The sequence below is a fragment of the Taudactylus pleione genome, unplaced genomic scaffold (genome assembly GCF_031769625.1).
Source record: "Taudactylus pleione unplaced genomic scaffold, aTauple2 ptg000179l, whole genome shotgun sequence".
NCBI classification, from domain to species: domain Eukaryota; kingdom Metazoa; phylum Chordata; class Amphibia; order Anura; family Myobatrachidae; genus Taudactylus; species Taudactylus pleione.
In genome coordinates, this window is record NW_028284581.1 from 16,928,582 (window position 1) to 16,947,217 (window position 18,636).

Below are 18,636 nucleotides of genomic sequence, written 5' to 3' on the forward strand. Positions count from 1 at the left end.
AGTAAACGATTTCATTGTAGATGTTTACACCTTGTTGTAGTAATACATGAACAATTTTTGAAGTGAGAACAGTAACAAAATGAACATAGTAATAGAATAAATACACACTAAACAGTTGCATAAGAAGTACAATTAGGCTCTGAATTTCACTCAATCAGTTGTTTTAGTCTGAGTTAAACATGTACATGTCTTTGTCCACGTCCTTACATTTGTCCTCAATAGAAAAGGCGCTATAGCATGTAACCAGCTTAGCTGCTTTTTCATTTCCCAATCTGTTGCGTGTTTTGGATTGTACAAAACCATACGTTGACAAAATCCTTTCAATGCCTGCACTTGATAAAGTCTGCCATAGTATTCCAGCGTACGTCACTTGGTAGTATAAGCCTTTTCCCACCAGCTTCTTTGTATGTAGCTGCTGAAAAATGGACATTTCTGAAGTGCTTAATAATAGCAATGATACTCTTAACTCTTTACTTAACTCTTGGAATGTTGAGGTCATGTGCTTGTTCAGACTTCAAAAGTGAAAGTGAAACTGAAGAGCTATGAGAATCCCAAAAGTGAAAGTGAAACTGAAGAGTTATGGGGAATCTCCTATACACCATCCATTATTCTCCCCAGCTGAGCTTAAAAAAAAAAAAAAAAGGACTGCCCCACCTACACGTCTATCTCCTTTTCTAAGCAAAAGTTGTAGTTTTTTTTTAACGTTTTGATTTAAATCATGATTTAATAATTTGATTTAAATTGTTTGATTTAAATTGTGCAACCCTGCTTTTGTGGACTTTTCAATGACACCTTTCACAAGTAAGACCCCCAGGCCTAACCCTACCCCTAGCCCAACTACTTACCTTTGGCCTTTGGGATTCCAGCGCTTAGAATATGGCGCGTAATCCCGACACCTGTCAGATTACCGGCATCAGCATCCAGATCGCCGACATCCCGAAGGTAAGTAGCGGGGTTAGGGGTTACAGTCAGGATGTTGACTGTATCCCCTAAATTACACCAGTCTTGTTCAAATTGGCTAGATGCACAACCAACAGCTACAGAAATGTATAATATATCTAATCTACTTTTAGAGTGAAAGTGGGTAGTTAGAAATGTATTATTCACTGGTTTAGGAATCTCTAATAATGAAAGAGAGATATATGTTCTTTCTTAAGAGTTACAGGAAAGAAAGGATGCACATGGAATTTTTTAATCTACCCATGGAAATAGGAGATTTGTTCTTTATAGTTGCTCGTTAGTTTAGTTGCTTGTCTTGGCCTGTCCTCCGTTTGAGGAACTTCTATAATGTTGGCATCAGAGTGCATGTTTGGGTCACGCTGGGTCGGTACAAAACAGAATCTGCTCTGGCAATTGCTATGGTTGAGGCCTGATTGTAAATGATCTGGTATTAGAGAAGGAATTTAGCTACAGAGTGAAAGGAATCATCAACAAGCCATGATCAGTGTAGGCAAATGTGGAGTGACTGTTGTTAAACAAGCTAGAACATGAATAATCAAGCAGAGACGTAGTCAAGAACAAGCCAGTTAAGTACACAGGTAACATTAGCAAAGTAGAATTAGCAAAGCGAGATCTCGGGTACAAATCAGGTAAGGAAAACAAGAAGTTTCTGGGTTAAAATAGATAGCCCAGGGCTTCTTCCGATTGGCTACTTATTAGGAACAAGTTAAGCACCTTCAGTAATTAAACATAACTGCGGCTCAAAGAAAAATAAGCAACACAGGAAAAAGGATTTTAGGTCCCCGAACAGGTACTGGGGTGTATGTACTAAACCTTGGAGTGAGATAAAGTGGACGAAGATATAGCACCAACCAATCAGCTCCTGTCACTTTACAGGCTATGGGCCAAATTCAATTAGCCTCGAAAAGTGCCGTCTGGCAAAAAGCGCTTTACCGCTTTTTTTGCCACAATTTACCGCTTTCGCCTGTTTTGCCACAATGTTTTCTCCATGCGTGTCACCGCTTTTCGCCCTATCCAATTGTAAAACACACGACAACGTGGATGGGCGAATGTTCTCCAAAGCAAAACTAGCGAAAAGTACTTTTTCTTTGGAAATCAGTCTGTACCCCATAAAAGCTTCACTGACCCTGGGAATCAATATAGAATAGTAGTAGTCCTAATAAAGGTATTTAGTGAACTTATTTTGTTGCAAAGGGCTGTTATATGCATATTTGCATATGTGTGGAAAAATTATAGAAAGTAATTATTTTTTCGGAAAAATAAGTACCAAGGTTAAATTTGGGGTACCTAGTATATTTTGGTGTCTCTAAAATGAAGATTTAAAAAATCTCAAAAATACACCTGCTGCAGCCTGTGCAATCCCAAAAACACGTGTCCCAACCATATATCCCCCCAAAGTACAAGCCCCCCCCCACTTTTTTTCTATTTTCCAACACTTTTTTAATTTTCTCCCCAAAAATAACATGTCTTTTTGGAGGTGAATTACGTTAGTTTTTTTTGCCCTATTAGTCATTAGGGGGATGTCCAAAGGGTTCTGAACCAAGTCCCCATATTTGTACCCCAAAAAATGGATTTTGGACTTCTTTTCTCCTGCCTTTTGCTGGAGAAACTTTTTCGCCTGTTTTTGCCTATGGAGTTTTCGCGTAGGGAATTGAATATGGAGATACTTTTAAAACAGGCGAAATTTGCAAATCAATGCAAACTTTTCTCCAAATGACACTTTTCACGGCTAATTGAATACGGCCCTATGTTTGAAAAAAAAATGACAGTTAAAGTGCCAATCAATCAGCCTCTATCTCTATTTAATTCATATCTCTCAAAGCTTAGTACATAGACCCCTTAATTCCTTACAGTTCCATAGTCCGACTGCTATACTTAGTTTATGTTACTGACTCTGACACACAATTCATTGCTCTGGATCTTATTAAGCAGAATATTTTGAGATGACTTCAAGCAGACTTTTCTCTGACAAAACCAAAAGGTATTCAAATATAAATGTGCCCTGGTGTTATACTGTGTATATAATATTGGCATATTTTAATCCAATAGTGACTTTTAAAAAAGGTTTTACTATTCCAGGCATTCCATGAAAAAAATGTTGATAGATCTGGCCGTCACGTATGTTACTTATTTATTTCAACACACTGTAAGATGTGGTTAAAGTTTAAATTTGAGCACACAGTTTTTTACAATGAAACTTCATTGCAGCCACAGATTGCACAGTAGCACCCAGTAAACCGTTTGTTGGAATCTACAGCCTGAATCCAGTCCATCAAATACAAAACCAGTGAAGAACAAAACTGAACAGCAAATATTAAAATCCAAGATTCGACAAAGACTCATCAAAAATAAATTAATAAATGTCTAGTGCTTAAAGATTTAGGAGGGAATTCCACTAGCCGCAATAATGCGTTAATTTAACACACGTTAAGTAATCGGACCCTTCGCAGGTTATTTTCGCTTATCACGGCTATGCGGGTTTGCGTTTTTTTGTGCAATCCGCAATAATTATATGGAAAAATTGAGAAATCAGCCTGTACCCCCAAAAAAAGCTAAACTGAAATAGGTTAACAATATAAGAGTGTATTTATTAGTAGCCCTATTAAAAGTATTTGGGGCTCTTAAAGTGTGTCTAAGGCTGTTACATGGATAATTCTAAAACAGCTAACTAATGATAGAAAGCGTATTTTTGCCAGCTTTTCACCTACTCAGGAGGTAGTGAAAACTTTTCACAGCAAATGGTATGGAGAGTTCGCACCTGCGAAAAGTTGCAGCTAATAGGATTGTGTGATGAGTGAAAATTCGCACGATAAACGTTTTTGAGTGGAAAAAAACACTTAATGAGGCAAATTGAATTCCTTACTTAGTACTCTACTTCATTGTCAAACTACCCTACAAGAATGTATAGAAATAGAAATGTGAAATACAGTCAGTGCTTACTCCTAAAGCTGGCAATCTTTGAGTACAGCTCACAGCAATTTTCAACTTCCAGTCTGTCTCGCCATCGAGTTGGTCAGTCCGAATGAAGCATGAGCCTACAAAAAGAAACACAATATTGTAAATATGTATACACAAGTAGACATTCATTTAATTGAGAAGAGGTTTTTCTAGTTGATTATATATTTAAGAGCATTTATGAAAATAATTCTACAGCAAAAAGGGGTGTGACCAATGACAACAAATCAGATTCTTGAATTTTTTATAATATAGTTTAGTACAGTGATGGGCAACAGATGCGGCCCCGGCTTGTTCCTTCTTTATCAGTCTATTTGTTTCTGGTTGGACTCTGCCCTTTTTCTCTAATTTGTGGTCTGTCAAATTAAACATACGGTTTCCGCTCTTATGGAAAACTGCAGGTCATAAAATACATGTCCCACACATGGGCCTCAAGTTCCTGTGGGGGGGGGGGGGGGTGTTGAGAGACGCCCTTGCACCAGTTGCATACGTGCAGCTTCTAATCACAGTAGAGAGGGGCTTGGGGCATGCCCCTTTGTGGTGAAAACACGGGGTATGACTTATGGGTACCACGTTTCCCATAAGGCCAGACCCCCTGGTTTGAAGGTCGATAGTTGCCCATGTCCCTGAAGTGCATCACATTTCCTACAGTTACGAGGTGAAGGCAAATATTTAATTGGTTGTTATGGACAACACCACCACCCCATTTTACCTGGAGAGTTTTATTATTTATTACGAGGGCTGTGAAAAGTAATGAGACTGCCTTTGTTTTTCTGTCCCATAGATAGATGTGACAATGCTATGCTGGTCATTGTGAAGCTCATACATCGATGTGTCCGAACCTGCGGTTGGACTGCCGTAGTATACTTTGTTTGGTCACAGCGAGTGGAAGACCTTCGTATGTTTCGTCATGGCGGATGAGTAAGACGTGTCTGTGAAATTATGTCAAAGTTGTGTGATTGAATGTTGTATTAAACTTGGAAAAGCGGAAATTAAGCTCATGAAATGTTATGGATGCATACAGTGGAGAAACAATTAGCCGTGCTGCAGTATTTTGGTGGTGGAAGCACTTCAAAGAGGACATTTTTAGGTCCTTTGTCACAATATGCTGAACCAGTTCAAATGAGATGCCAAGAGAAGCCGAAAGTTTGTGTAAAGTTAACCTTCTGTAATTTTGCAACATCTCCGCAGCTTTGGCAATGTTAACATCTGTAACCATGGTGGATGGTCTCCCAGAACGCGTATTACGGTCCTTGGTGAAAAGGAGGCACCTCCCATGGAAGTTAGAGCTTTTCACAGACAGAGGCACAACAGGGAGAAAGCTCAACAGAAAGCTCAGGAAATACAGGGCACATTGTGCAAAGAGGATATTGCTCATCGCCATGTTCAGCAGCTGAGGAGTGGTGCGCATGGAGGCTGCGGAAATATTCACAGGTGCCCCATCCACAAGGACATGCTGCTGATAATGCTTACGGTAGCTGCAACAGACATCTCTCATCCATGATCCTCCTGCCCTTCTGAGCACATCCCAGTGGCCGGGCCTCAGCCAGCTGCAGGGCAGCAACAGTGGGGGTTGTGGTGACACTGGTGTGATGCAGGGGGCAGGAGTGAGATGCAGGAGGTTGTGGTGAGATGCAGGGGGCTGTGGTGCCATGGTGTAGGTTGTTATGAGATGCAGGGGGCTGTGGCGAGATGAAATTGCTCCCGTGAGAAGCTAGGGCAGGTCGCTAGTATATATACAGTATATCATTGTATACTAGTATGCCCGTAGCGAACATTTTGCCAATTTGAACCTAGAACATACGCTTTGCTAGATAATTGCTAGATCATATGTTAATATGACGGAATCGGGTAATAAAAGATGTGTGTGAAACATAACCGACTAAGCCACGCCATTTTATGGTTTTTGGGGAATTTTTTATTGTAACAATTCGCCAATTTGTAAGTGCGATTATATATTTGTCCATGGACTCTGAAGCAAAATGGTCAGTTTCCAGTGTATTGCAAGCTGGCCCCTATAAATGCAAATGATAATGCACTTACTCACCGTCTCCCAGCCTCCTGCCTATCAGCGGCTGCCGGCAGCTCTCGTAGAAAGCAGATAAGAGGTGTTGCTTTCGAGGTGCAAAAACGGTGCTGATTGGCTGTGAGTTGCGAGCCAGGAATCAACGTGTTGATATATTTGAACATGGACTCTGAAGCCAAATGTACCGTTTCTAGGGGGTATTGCAAGCTGAGCCCCTACAGATGCAAATGATAATGCACTGTTACTCCGCCTTACCGTCTCCCATCCTCCTGCCTATCAGTGGCTGCCGGCAGCTCTCATGGATAGCAGAGAAAAGAAGCGTTGCTTTCAAGGCGCAAACCTGGTGCTGATTGGCTGAGAGTTGCGAGTCTGAAATCAACGTGTTATAGAAAGTAGGTAAGGGAAGAGTGCCCCATATGGCAGCAGCATCACATGTTGTGCCGCCCGCACGCCCTTCCTAATCATGTAATAGCTATGTTACGCAGCCAGGCGGCCAATCAGGAGCCGAACTTGGCAGAACGTAAATAGTGTCCGCACATGGCTAGGGCGCCAGGTCCAGTTAGAGCAAAGACCACCAGGAGTACGTGAGAACAGCAGCCAGCGGCGGTCACCCCTATCCTGCTTCCCCAGGTCACTGTGCCAGCTCTGTGTTCTGGTAATTTTAAGGTTAGCTATACCAGAGCATTTATTATGGTATTTGTATATAAAAAAAAAAAAAAATTAATCAAATTTTATACAGTTTTAGTCCAAATTCTGTAATTTCTTGCTGATTGAACTCCGTCGCAAAAGAATCACCTTAATATTTTAATGTCTTTGAGATATTCAAATTCAAAGAGCTTTCCGGACAAAGGGACTAAGTGACAGGGTTCAGCCTAGGATTGGCCATCTCTTACCTATGTGCTGGCTTCCCCTGACTTCTTGTGCGGTCAGATGTCTGGTGCGTCGGCGGGTAATGCGCTGAGTATTCTGCCTTCGGCACTTGCGGACTTCCATGGTCGGCCTTGTGTGTAGGGGATGTGACAGTATCTCCAACCAATGGTAGCATGGTCTCGGTCAGCTGACGCTGCGCTCCTATAAACTGCTACCCCTGGGTATATATCCGGCTCCAGAACTCCAGGAAGTTTCCTGAACAACGTTTGTCGCTTCTAGTGTAACTAGTTGCGTCCTTCCAGGTTCCCTTGCTTCTTATGTTACTTTCCAGTGTCTCTTTGGAGCTACAGTGTGATCAACATCTTTGCCTGTGTGTGTAATTGCCAGTATCATCTTGAGCAGCAGTGCGACTAACATCTCTGCTTGTATACCATTGGTCAGTGTCACTTCGAGCTGCAGTGCGATCAACATCTCTGCCTGTGTGCAAATAACTAGCATCACCTCGAGCAACAGTGCGGCTACATCTCTGCCTGTGTGCGCTACCAGTGCCATTCTCAAGCACAAAAGTGCCTCAGTACACCACTGCTGGTGTACTACTTCAAGCGTCAACTTCCAGCGCAGAAGTGCATCAATACACCACTGCTGGAGTACACTTCAAGTACCAGCTTTTGGCACAAAAGTGCGTCAGTACACCACTGCCGGTGTACCACCTCTGGTGCCATCTTCTTGTGCAATTGTACGTCAGTGTACCCCCACTTGGGTACAATCTTCTGGTGAATCCCCTCTGTAATATTGTGCCTTTGGTTAGACATTTCCCCATGGCCATTGATATCGTGAGTCTCTATTCCCACGGGTCTTGGATACCTGGTCAAAGGACCGCTACCTGCCTACGGGGTGCAGCTAAACCCATATCCCGCTTGGAGGGCTCACTGGTGAACACCTCCCTGTGGGTTAGACTGCGCACCATTGACCAGGTCTCGCCAACGTCCAAGACCTGTGAATGAGGATATCATATATCCAGGCCCCACACCTCCGATCCCTCCCACAACCCCGGACCTCAGCTTTCAAAATCCCAGTGGCAAGCGTGACACTAAGCAAATTATATATATAACAATATAATCCAATAAATATAATGAAAAAGGTCCTTTTTTTCTTAATAACTGACACAGATAAAACTTATTTAACATAACATGACATTAAAAATGTTAGCCTCATTTAAGTTTCTAGTTCTATATGAAATAATGTAACAGCAGGATGTACATTTGCATTCATGCCTGTAATTTATAAGATTAAAGTTATTCACATTATTACTGCTACAAAACAGAGAACACTACTATAGACATCAAATCTGTCCTGATATCTTCTCTAAACAAGATCTGTCATTTCATCCCTTATGTCAGTGAGCTAGGTTGGCATATTAAATTCACTTCATTAAGGTTGTTATGCATCCTACTGAAAGGATGATTAGAGTTTCCATTGACAGGCACTAGTCTGTTTCTTTAATATTTCAAATGCATTACTTGTAAAACCTACATCCCTTTATGTTTCACTTTTCATGACTAGAATAATCTTATGCAAAACTCAAATACACAAGAATACCATTTCATTAGGTAGTCTACCCAAATTAATTTATATTTGTTCTCCAGTCAAAAAGTTGATTGTTTTGGTAACATGTCTATATTCATTTTATTTGCAGTATATTGTGAAAAATTAGAAACAACAGGTAGTGGTATCACAAAATATTTTTATCTAAGATTTGAATATTTTCTTAGGGTATGGTACAGCATGTATGTTTTTTCTCCTATGACATAAAACATAATATATAAATAAATAAATCCATTAGTGTGTTCCAGATTATGGTGAGATCCAGGGGTAAAAACTCTGGTAAGCAGCATATAGCTACTTATATGTATCACAATTATAGATAAGGTGGTTATTACAAACTCTATTTAGAGTTAATATATAGATCTAAGGAGCTCATTCAGACCCGCTCGCAAGATGCAATCGCTCGCTGGTCCGGATATTTAAATTAAGTGCTCGCACTGCGTCGCGTAAGGACACCCACTGTGTGTTAGCGAGCTACGGCAAAGTGCGCTCGCAAGTGTCTGAAGATGCCCCCTTGCCTCTCGCAACACACGTCATCTCCGGGAAATGTATGATTAATCGGGACCATCGTGAACCATCGGAGCTGCTCGCAGCCCTTGGGGTTGCCTTAGCCTCCCGCAAGCATTACGATCAGTGCGGGCTGAAATACATGCAGGTGACGTGTACATTGACGCTACCTTGCTAATTATGCACGGCCTTTAAACAGTGTTTTGGCAGCCTGGCACGCCTGTGTTCGCAGCACCACTCTCCCGTTCACATGCACCTTCCCCTGTTACCACCCACAAACGGCACTGTCACTCAAAGTAGCGACCTGATAGTGGCTTACGAGCAACCAAAATCAGATCGCGAAGACTGGCTTGCGCACGCGCACTGCGAAATATAGGCATGCGCAGATGGGCGAAAATCGCTCACAGCGAGCGGGTCTGAATCCGGTCTTAAGTGAGTTCTTAAAACATTCCAGAGGGTTGGGCACACACAATGCCGGCAGTCAGAATCCCGATGCCGCTATACCGCCAGTTGAAATTCTGATGCCTGCAGGTAAGTAATTTAACCCTACCACTAATTCACCTTTCCCGCAGCCCTAACCCTTCACCCTAGTGACTAACTCTAACCCTAATATTTACCGTCGGGATTGCAGCCACCAGGATTCTGACCCGTCGGGAATCCGGTGTCCCGGGATTGTACCGAGATGCCAACTACATCCCATTCCAGACGGTGGGCTAAGACAACCAAAGATAAGCAAAGGGTCATAAAATAGTCTGCTTACCCACATTAGGGCTCATTAGTAGGTGGACACATTAATCTCCCGCTGCTCTCTCCCTGTACAGAGTTGCCAGTTATTGCCGTTGCAACTTGCTAATCTCGAGAAGCAAGGGGAACATTGTCAGGAAGTGAATATGCTTGAGGACTATTGCTGGTGCCTCAAGAGAGATGTTCCAGATGCAAAATACACACAAAAGTCTTTGATAAGGTATTTTCTTCCAGAATAACTCTATTTGGAACAATAAACATTATAATTTCCAAATTATTATAAAATTTATTTACGAAATATTAACTTTTTTTAAACTTGATAAAGCAAAAAAAAAAAACTGACCTGATTGAGCTAAATGAAATATATGCAAGCCGGGCGCGGACAGCCGCGCGGGGGGGGTGGTTAGGTTTAGGGTTCCCGGGGTGGACTTAGGGTTAGGCACCCCCCCTGGGAGTTTAGGGTTAGGCTAGGGGAAGGGGGAGTTAGGGTTAGGCACCCCCGGGGGGTGGTTAGGGTTAGGCACCGCCCAGGGAGACTTAGGTTTAGGCTGCGGGGAAGGGGGAGTTATGTTTAGGCACTTAGGTAGGGGGGGGGTTTAGGCTAGGTACTTGGGGGGAGGTTAGGGTTAGGTACTTGGGGGGGAGGTTAGGGTTAGGTACCACTAAGGGAGAGTTAGGGGTAGAATTAGGTTAGCGATACTTACCTTAGGGACGATCAGGATCTTCACCCTTGCCGGGCTGCCGCTGTCGGGATTTGAACCGCAGGCCATGCCATACCTACTACACACTAATATTCTTATGTACAGTACAAGCTGTGGGTAATTTGTAAAAAATGTGAGCATGTCTTAGACTTGCGCCCATTTACACTTGGGAGCCTATGCAACAAAGTGAATATGTCCAAAATACGGGATCGGTATGATTTACCACCGGCCATCAAATCCCGACAGCGGATGCCTCCCTCAGGAGCCTCTAACCTAACCCTCCCTCGCTGCGGCTGTCCGCGCCCGGTGCTCGGCTTACTTTTGATCGGGATGCCGGGCTCCTGGCGTAGGCAAAATGACAGGCATCGGGATTTCGACGCCTGTCATTAGACCCTTGACGGGATTAGACAGTCGAGATGCCGGGCGGGATTTAGCGCATACCCCAAAATACAATACATGCAGAAACAGTAGTATCTGCATGTTTTAAGTAATGGACCCATTCTTCTTTATTTAGAAGACATCTCACAAGACAGTCCCAATGTGACATCCCACCCCTATGCACTAGTATGGAGACATACATTTATCAAGCTCCAAAAGCTGTGGAAACTAACATTATCTTTAGATGGCATTAGCCTACTGAGCTCCCGCTCCATCCAATGGGAAGGAGGTTTGGATTGCATAGAGAGGACCTTTAGGAACCCTTTGCCTCCACAAACACTCTCTCTGCATGCGTAACATGAATCAAGCATGCACAGTTACGCTGCCCAGAAGTGTAAACATTTAGTAGCTAGTATTAGTGGTGAAAATAGTAATGTTAGTTAGTTTTTCATTAATAATGACTCTTGGAGAGGTGAAAAGGGAGTAGGCAAGTCTAATACAGTAGAGGCATCTACACGTAAGTGCAGCAAACCCCCTGGAGATGCAACTCATTCCTATACATACTAAAGAGTCATTCTTTTGTGGGTACTGGAGGCATGGTATAAAAATATGTGATAATGATTATACCAGCAGCAATATCATGAGACCACAGGCTGCATGCTGCCCGCCGAGCCTTCACATGCAGCCCTAGCTCATTTTTACTGTATTCGCTGATGGTAACTTTATCTGCTGCATGAATTGTAGGTCCCCACTTTTAGTCCCACCAAAACTTACCTGTGACTCAGCTCTTATTTAATAAAGCATACGATAAGACTGACCTTGACAATGATTCCTGATTACTTCATTAAAGTTAAAACATTTTTAATTAAGCACTGTTATGCTACAGTGTGCTACAAAGTTGTCTATTTTCAGAGTCACTAAATCTGGGTACACACCATACGATGTAACAAACGATGCATCGGTCGTCTCAATTTCACTAAATCCCAGAACACACAATATAGAGCATACACATATGCAATCTTTCAAACGACTAAGAAATATTTTATGTCAAGGGATCGTATCCAATAATCTTTTCTCCTGGACACACTACAGTGTTCACTCCAGAAAAGTTTGCCAGCTGGGTGGCATCAACTAGCAGCCGGGTGGGGGCCTTCATGCTATGTCCCTTTCACATGGAGGGAGCATGACCACACAATAGTACCAATTCACATAATGCACAGTATGGCCCATTATGTACACAGTATGCCCCCTTATTGCACACTATGACCACACAGTATAGCCCCTTATTGTCCTTTGCAGCATTTACATGCCCACACAGATGTGATCACACTTATCAGTAAATCACAGAAAGACTGATTGGTGTCTAAACAGTATAACCAGGTTAAGCCACCTGTAGCTGACCAGGAAGCACCATGTCTGCAAGCTTCTGGCCTGGCTGACATGCTGGGATTTGTGGTGCCATAGATTGCACTACAGTGAGTATGTGTGAATGGAAGGCTAACAGCACTTTTGTGTACACATATCACTTGCATAAGCCTGGCGATGTAGTACAGAACCGGCAGTGTATGCTTGTCTAAGCCTTTATGTTTGGCAGGGTCTGGCTGTGAGCATACTGGTGATACAGACAGACAGCCTCCGGATCTAGTGCACAGATGGAAAGCCAGCCCCCGGATCCCACCTTAGGCTGGACGGCCCCCTGTCCACCTAGGTCAGAATCTCTGTGAGGCCTCAGTACACGCTGCCTGCTCTCTGGCACCAGCGCTATGTCCCGCCCCCATCTATCACCTGATAGGAGCCTAAAGACTCCATTTGCAGATATTAGCTGCTCAGACCTATCAGCCACGTCTTTCCTCTCCTCTAATCCCAGCTCCTGTCTTCCCACAATGAGCCTGGCTACTCCCACAGCGGTGCCGTGTGGGTGACAGGTGACTGGGGCGGTGAGTAACTCAAGTCTGGACCAATCACAACGTAAAAGTGCCACCCAATAAATAAAGCATGGGGAGAACACTTATGCAATCATCGTGTAATTCACTGGCAGTTCAGGTGATGTTTTCATAGGAAAGATTAGACCAATAGATCTTATTGGTTGCGCGTTTGTGCATAGACATTACATGCACCACATCATTCATTGCATCGTCCCATGTGACGTGCAGCACAGCAGATGTGATGAAAAAAATGACAGTGAACGAATGATTGGGCACACACACTATATGATGTGTACAATATATTGCTCCGATCCACATCAGAACGATAGATCGTATAATGTTGTACCCAGCTTTTCATATGAAGATTATGGGGCAGATGAAAAAGAACAAGTGCAACAGATAGAAACCTCTCTAAAGACATGAGTTGTGTATGTTCAGGACTTAAATCTAACATTCAAAAACTGGAGAATAAACTGGTCACCAAGAAGTCACACTGAACTGGCATATTTGCTACAGCTTGTAAAACATATTTATTAAAAGGCATATGGTTTTAGCTTTCACACAGAACCTGTGTCAGCCCTGCCAAATGTGTGAGTTATTAGAAGTGGACATTTGTTACAGGCTCACAAAGATGAGTGGGTGTCAGTGCTCCTGAACCACCAATGAGATACTTATACTGTAACCCAGGTTTCATCCTTTCAGACCGCAGGCAACCCGGGTTGGACTCGGGAATAACCCTGGTAGTACCCAGGGTCGAGACCCCGGCAATTTGGCGGTGGGTAGATCCTTTCACATAGAGAAAGGTCCCAGTTTGACCTGGCTTAGCCTGGCAATATCCCGAATACAAATCTCTGTGTGAAAGGGGTATGAGCCACTTCTGATTGGTTGTCTGCATACTGATATATCTAGCTGATTAAACTTAATTAATTAACTTTGCAGTTATATTAAGTTGAACATGGTAAATGACAGATCGTCTTATCTAAAAAGTTTTGTTTTGTATTTAATTGCATTTTAAAAGAAAACATTTATTAATATATATAGTATGTCATTGGGTAAAAATAAATGCATTTAAATGCCTGATACAGAAATACTGTTAATTCTTCGATTTGTACATATTTTGACTTTAGTGCAACTCAATGTACAAACACAAGTCAGTTATTTTTAAAACAGAATTTTATAAGTATATACAGTTGATATGCAATCTTTTTTTGACCCATTAGCAGACAGCAATGATCATGTGTACCCTGAGAACCCTGATAAAAAACAAATATTATGTAGTTATTCCATGACATTTTTTAATATACTCAATGGCATCACTGATCTACGCTCTTTGACATTTACAATAGCAATGTTGTCTATTTATCTAAAAAAAAAATGTTTTTTGTATGCCACAGTGGGACACTCTTGCAGGATGGTTTATAAGTTATTTCTTTTGTTACTTTGATAATATTCAATGTTTTACACGTGTATATATATATATATATATATATATATATAGAGAGAGAGAGAGAGAGAGAGAGAGAGAGAGAGAGAGCGTTCCCGCTAGGCTGTTTAAGTGAGGCGCTGCGCCCTGCCCTCACCGCGCAGCGCCCAGCTAAGACAGCCTGCGGGTGCCGTCTTCATCCGCGGGTCGCAGTGTCCCACGGGTGGGGACATGTGCGGTGAGCGGATCACCGCCGGTGGATAGACGCCGGGCTTCCGTAAGTGCCGGGCACGCCCCCAAGAGTGGTCGAAAAGGGGATGCGTGTTATAGACATGCCCCCTTTTCAATGGCCACACCCTGCCTGCCGCCGCTAGAGTGAACACTATATATACATATATATATATATATATATATATATAAAAATATATGTGTGTATATATATATATATATATATATATATATTGTGGTGAGAGGGGTAATCTCTCACCTGATTTGCCCACATTCTGGTGGAATCAGCTCCCTCCCTCTGGAGTAAAACCTGTGCGTTCTGCATTAGCTGGAATAATCACTGGAGCACAGGAAGGGTTTAATACTCCCACACACCTGATGCTCCTTGCTCCTGATGCTGGACAAACTGGCCAGGCGATAGGCATGGGGTGGTGGTTAGCATTAGGGTTCCCAGGACCTGGAGGGTCCACAGACATTAGCACAAGGAGTGCTGGGACATTTACTTTTATATTTATTTGCTTATTTTCTGTTATGTGCCTGTGTGTATCCAGGCCTAACCTCACATTTGCAAAGGTGCAGTGTCTGCTACCATTAAAAAACACTTCTTTACCAAGTACCTGCCTGTCTGGCTGGAGTCCTCATTTCTATACCCCGTGTTACATGTATATTATATATACAATACAATATATATATATATATATATATATTTATTTTTTATATATATATATATATATATATATATATATTTATATATTAGGGATGTGCAGGCTCGGTTCTCCTCGGTTCCGTTCGGTTTTTTTTCCCGAATCTTATTGGGTTTCAGCTGTCACGAGTTTTGGATAGCCAATAAGATTCGGTAAAATATACCGAACGGAACAGAGTAGAACCGAGCCTGCACATCCCTAATATATATATATATATATATATATATATATATATATACTTGGTGTACAATCATAACAAGTGTAAATTTAATATTCAATAATATTGAAAAATCTGCAAGTTATTCATGGTTGAACTGAATAGGGAGCATTGAAATATTGCATTTAAACCAAGCTAGAGCTTTTGATTACTGTGCCATTCCAAAAGTCAACTAAATAATCTCCCAAGCGCATACAATTACAGTGACACAGTTTTGCTCTCACAGATCTCTTTCAATGAGAAATTGTAACAATTACATGATCCACTTGTACAGCGACGACCTTTATTGAATACAAAGACTTTGAGAAAGTAGCAGCTCTAAGAGGCTGTTAAGCTGAATGAATAGATACTAGGAGATGTAAAACAAAAATAAAGTCTGTATTAAACTAAGACATCTAACTAATTGCCAATAAGTATTTGTTTGAATGTTCAGTTCAGACCTGACAGCTCATAGTCTCACTCAGAGCTCCGTTAGTGGAAGGGAAAAAAACAGTACTTTCCACAGTTAAACGGTGCGTCATGTTTAGAGATAAGGATTGGGCATGCAACAGCAGCTGAAAGTGGTTCATGGTAGGGATGGACATTGATAGTCGATGATTTACAACCATTCATACTTTTTTGATGGTTGCTTTCCAATGTTTACCACCATCCAATAGTGTGGAAGTAATGGTCTTCTATGAAAAAATAAAGCTGAATAAAAATCTGTCCTGTTCTACTATCAAATGGTTTTTATGCAATGGATAGAGAATCGGTATGTATTACTGCCGGACCTAAGCCCGGCGGATGAAATCCCGAATCCGGAAGGCCGGCATAGTAACATCCCGACTAAGGTAAGTAAGTACCCTAACCCTCCCATCTCCCCCCCCCATCCTTAACTATAACCCTCCTATAGGGGTGCCTAACCCTAACCTTCCCCTCTAGTGCCTCACCCTAACCTCCCCCAGGGGTGCCTAAACCTAACCCCCCTCTCCGCGCCCTAAACATAACCCTGCTGGCGGGGTGCCTAACCCTAACCTCCCCACAGTGGTGCCTGACCTTTAACCCCCCTCCCCCTAGCCTAACCCTAACCCTCCCGTGGGGGTTGCCTAACCCTAAGTCCCCCCGTGGAAACTCCCTAAACCTAACCCTCTTCCCCCCACCACGGCTATGAGCTCCCGATGCCCGGCGTCGGGATTTCGTCGTGGGGCTAATGATAGGCATCGGTATTTAGACGCCTATCATTAGTCCCATGCCGGGCTTTCACTGTCGAGAAGCCGGTGGTCGGCATTTTGACTGCCGGCTTCCTGACCACATCCCATGGATAGTTACCATTGCATCGCAAGAATCGATGTCGAAAGCCCGTCCACCATTAAATGATGGGCTATCAATGTCTATCCCTAGTTCATGGCTCTGTTCACTCACTCTAATCATTTCTAATAACAATACCCCTTTTACACCAAAATCCCAGGTCCGACCCTGGAATTTGAACACTGGTCAATCCCGGGTCGAACTCGGCTTCAGACCCCGTTTACACTGCAACTTGACCCGGGTTATTCCCGGGTTTGCCCCATTCACACTGAACCCGGGTAATCCCTGCTTTTCTCTATAGAAGTCATTAAAAATGGTCTGTTTTAAGGTCTGACAAAGATGGTCACAAAAGGCAACAAAAGAGAGTGGTGGGGACTGCTTACAGCATTGCTACAGGTTGCAGTTCTGGCTCTGGCAGGCTGTGTATCAGCCTGCATTTGTGGCTGCTGGTCAGGCTGTGGTGTAGGCTGCAGTTCTGGCTATGGCAGGCTGTGTATCAGCCTGCATTTGTGGCTGCTGGTCAGGCTGCTGTGGTGCAGGAGGTTAGGCAGGCAAGCGATGGCTTCATGTGTAACTCTCTGCAGGGCACTGACAAATTACATCATCTGCCAGTGCCCCAGAAGCTCCAATCAGCATCTTTCAGAGCTAGCCGGGTCAAATAAGCAGGGTAGCACCCGTTCACACTGCCGCATGACACAGGAACAACCCGTGTTCAACCCTGCTCTCAACCCGAGAAAGATTCCCAGGTAAATCAACCCGGGAAATTTTTCTGGGAGCCGTTCACACAGAGCATCGACCCGGGACGACCCGGCAATAACTCGGGTTATTCGGTTGGTGTAAAAGGGGTATTAGTCTTTCCCACAAACATTATAGAGCAAAGAGAGATTGTACAGTAAACGAAGAATTAACAATTGTCAGATGGGAACGTGTGTGGAAAATGCTTGGTAAAATAATATATTTTAAAATTTGGAACTTAAAAAAGGATTTCGCATTTTTAAAGCACAGTAGGCTATATGTTATGCAGAATAATTTATTATTTAAATTAGTTGTTACTATGAAATGCCACACCAACTGTTTCAAGTTTAAGTTTGAAGTCAGCCTGGATAAGACAATTTTCAGTGGCCTGAGTAAAGTAATTTCAACAAGCAGGTAAGGGTACAATGATCATAACATAAAATGCAATTGGAGTGATAAATAAAGCTGGCCACACACTACATCAGTGGTTCTCAACTCCAGTCCTCAAGGGTATCTGGACTACAGATGGATAGTAAAAAGGTCGACAATGCCTAGATAGACACCGGATGTTAGACAGACAATAGGTCAACAGGGACAAAGGGTAGACACAGTAAAGGTCGCGACATGGAAGGTCGACAGGTAAAAATTGGTTGTCAGCGTCAAAAGGTCAACACAAAAATGGTCGACACAATTTTATTTTTTTATGGGTTAGGCACTTACCCCCGACAGTTAGGGTTAGGCTCTTACACCGACGGTTATGGGCAGGCACCAGGAGGGAGGGTTAGGCACTAGAAGGGCCAGTTAGGACCAGGCACCTATCACGATGGTTAGGCACCAGGAGGGATGGTTAGGGTGAAGATTAGGGTTAGAAAAAAAAGAAGTGTCGACCATTTGTGTAAAGACCATTCTCGTATCGACCTTTTGAAAATGTTGACCATTTGCACCTATTGACCTTCTTCGATGTCGACCTTTATTGTGTCAACCTTTTGTCCCTGTTGACCTATTGCCTGTCTAACATCTGGTGTCTCCCTAGACATTGTCAACCTTTTTCCTGTCTATCTTTTATATCACAACCGTCCTCAAGTACACCAAAAGATCATGTTTACAGGATTTCTGACTGGAAATGGTTGGGATAATTACTGAGCCAGCAATATACAGTAGTTCAACTCACTTGCACATGATTGAATAATTTCAGAAAAATTTACCTGTTCGGGGTACATGAGGACTGGAGTTGCGATCCACTGCACTACTAACAGGGATATGGTAGGGAACAACTGCAATATATAGTTGGATCACGTCCGTACACTACACAAAGTATGGAGGCGATCTCAATTCACAGCCTGAAGTTGGCTGATCAATGGATTGGACAGG

The 18,636-nt window shown here is 42.8% G+C and overlaps 1 protein-coding gene across 4 annotated transcripts in view; it reads right to left on the reverse strand.

The window, feature by feature from the left end:
* Nucleotides 1-18,636, reverse strand: part of ATP9B (ATPase phospholipid transporting 9B) — a 434,681-nt gene that overhangs the window by 242,103 nt on the left and 173,942 nt on the right. For all 4 annotated transcript variants that reach the window (XM_088475905.1, XM_088475902.1, XM_088475901.1 and 1 more), the window contains exon 8: nt 3,901-3,995. In XM_088475905.1, the coding sequence (XP_088332031.1) occupies nt 3,901-3,995 (95 nt within the window). The remainder of the gene's footprint in view (nt 1-3,900; nt 3,996-18,636) is intronic.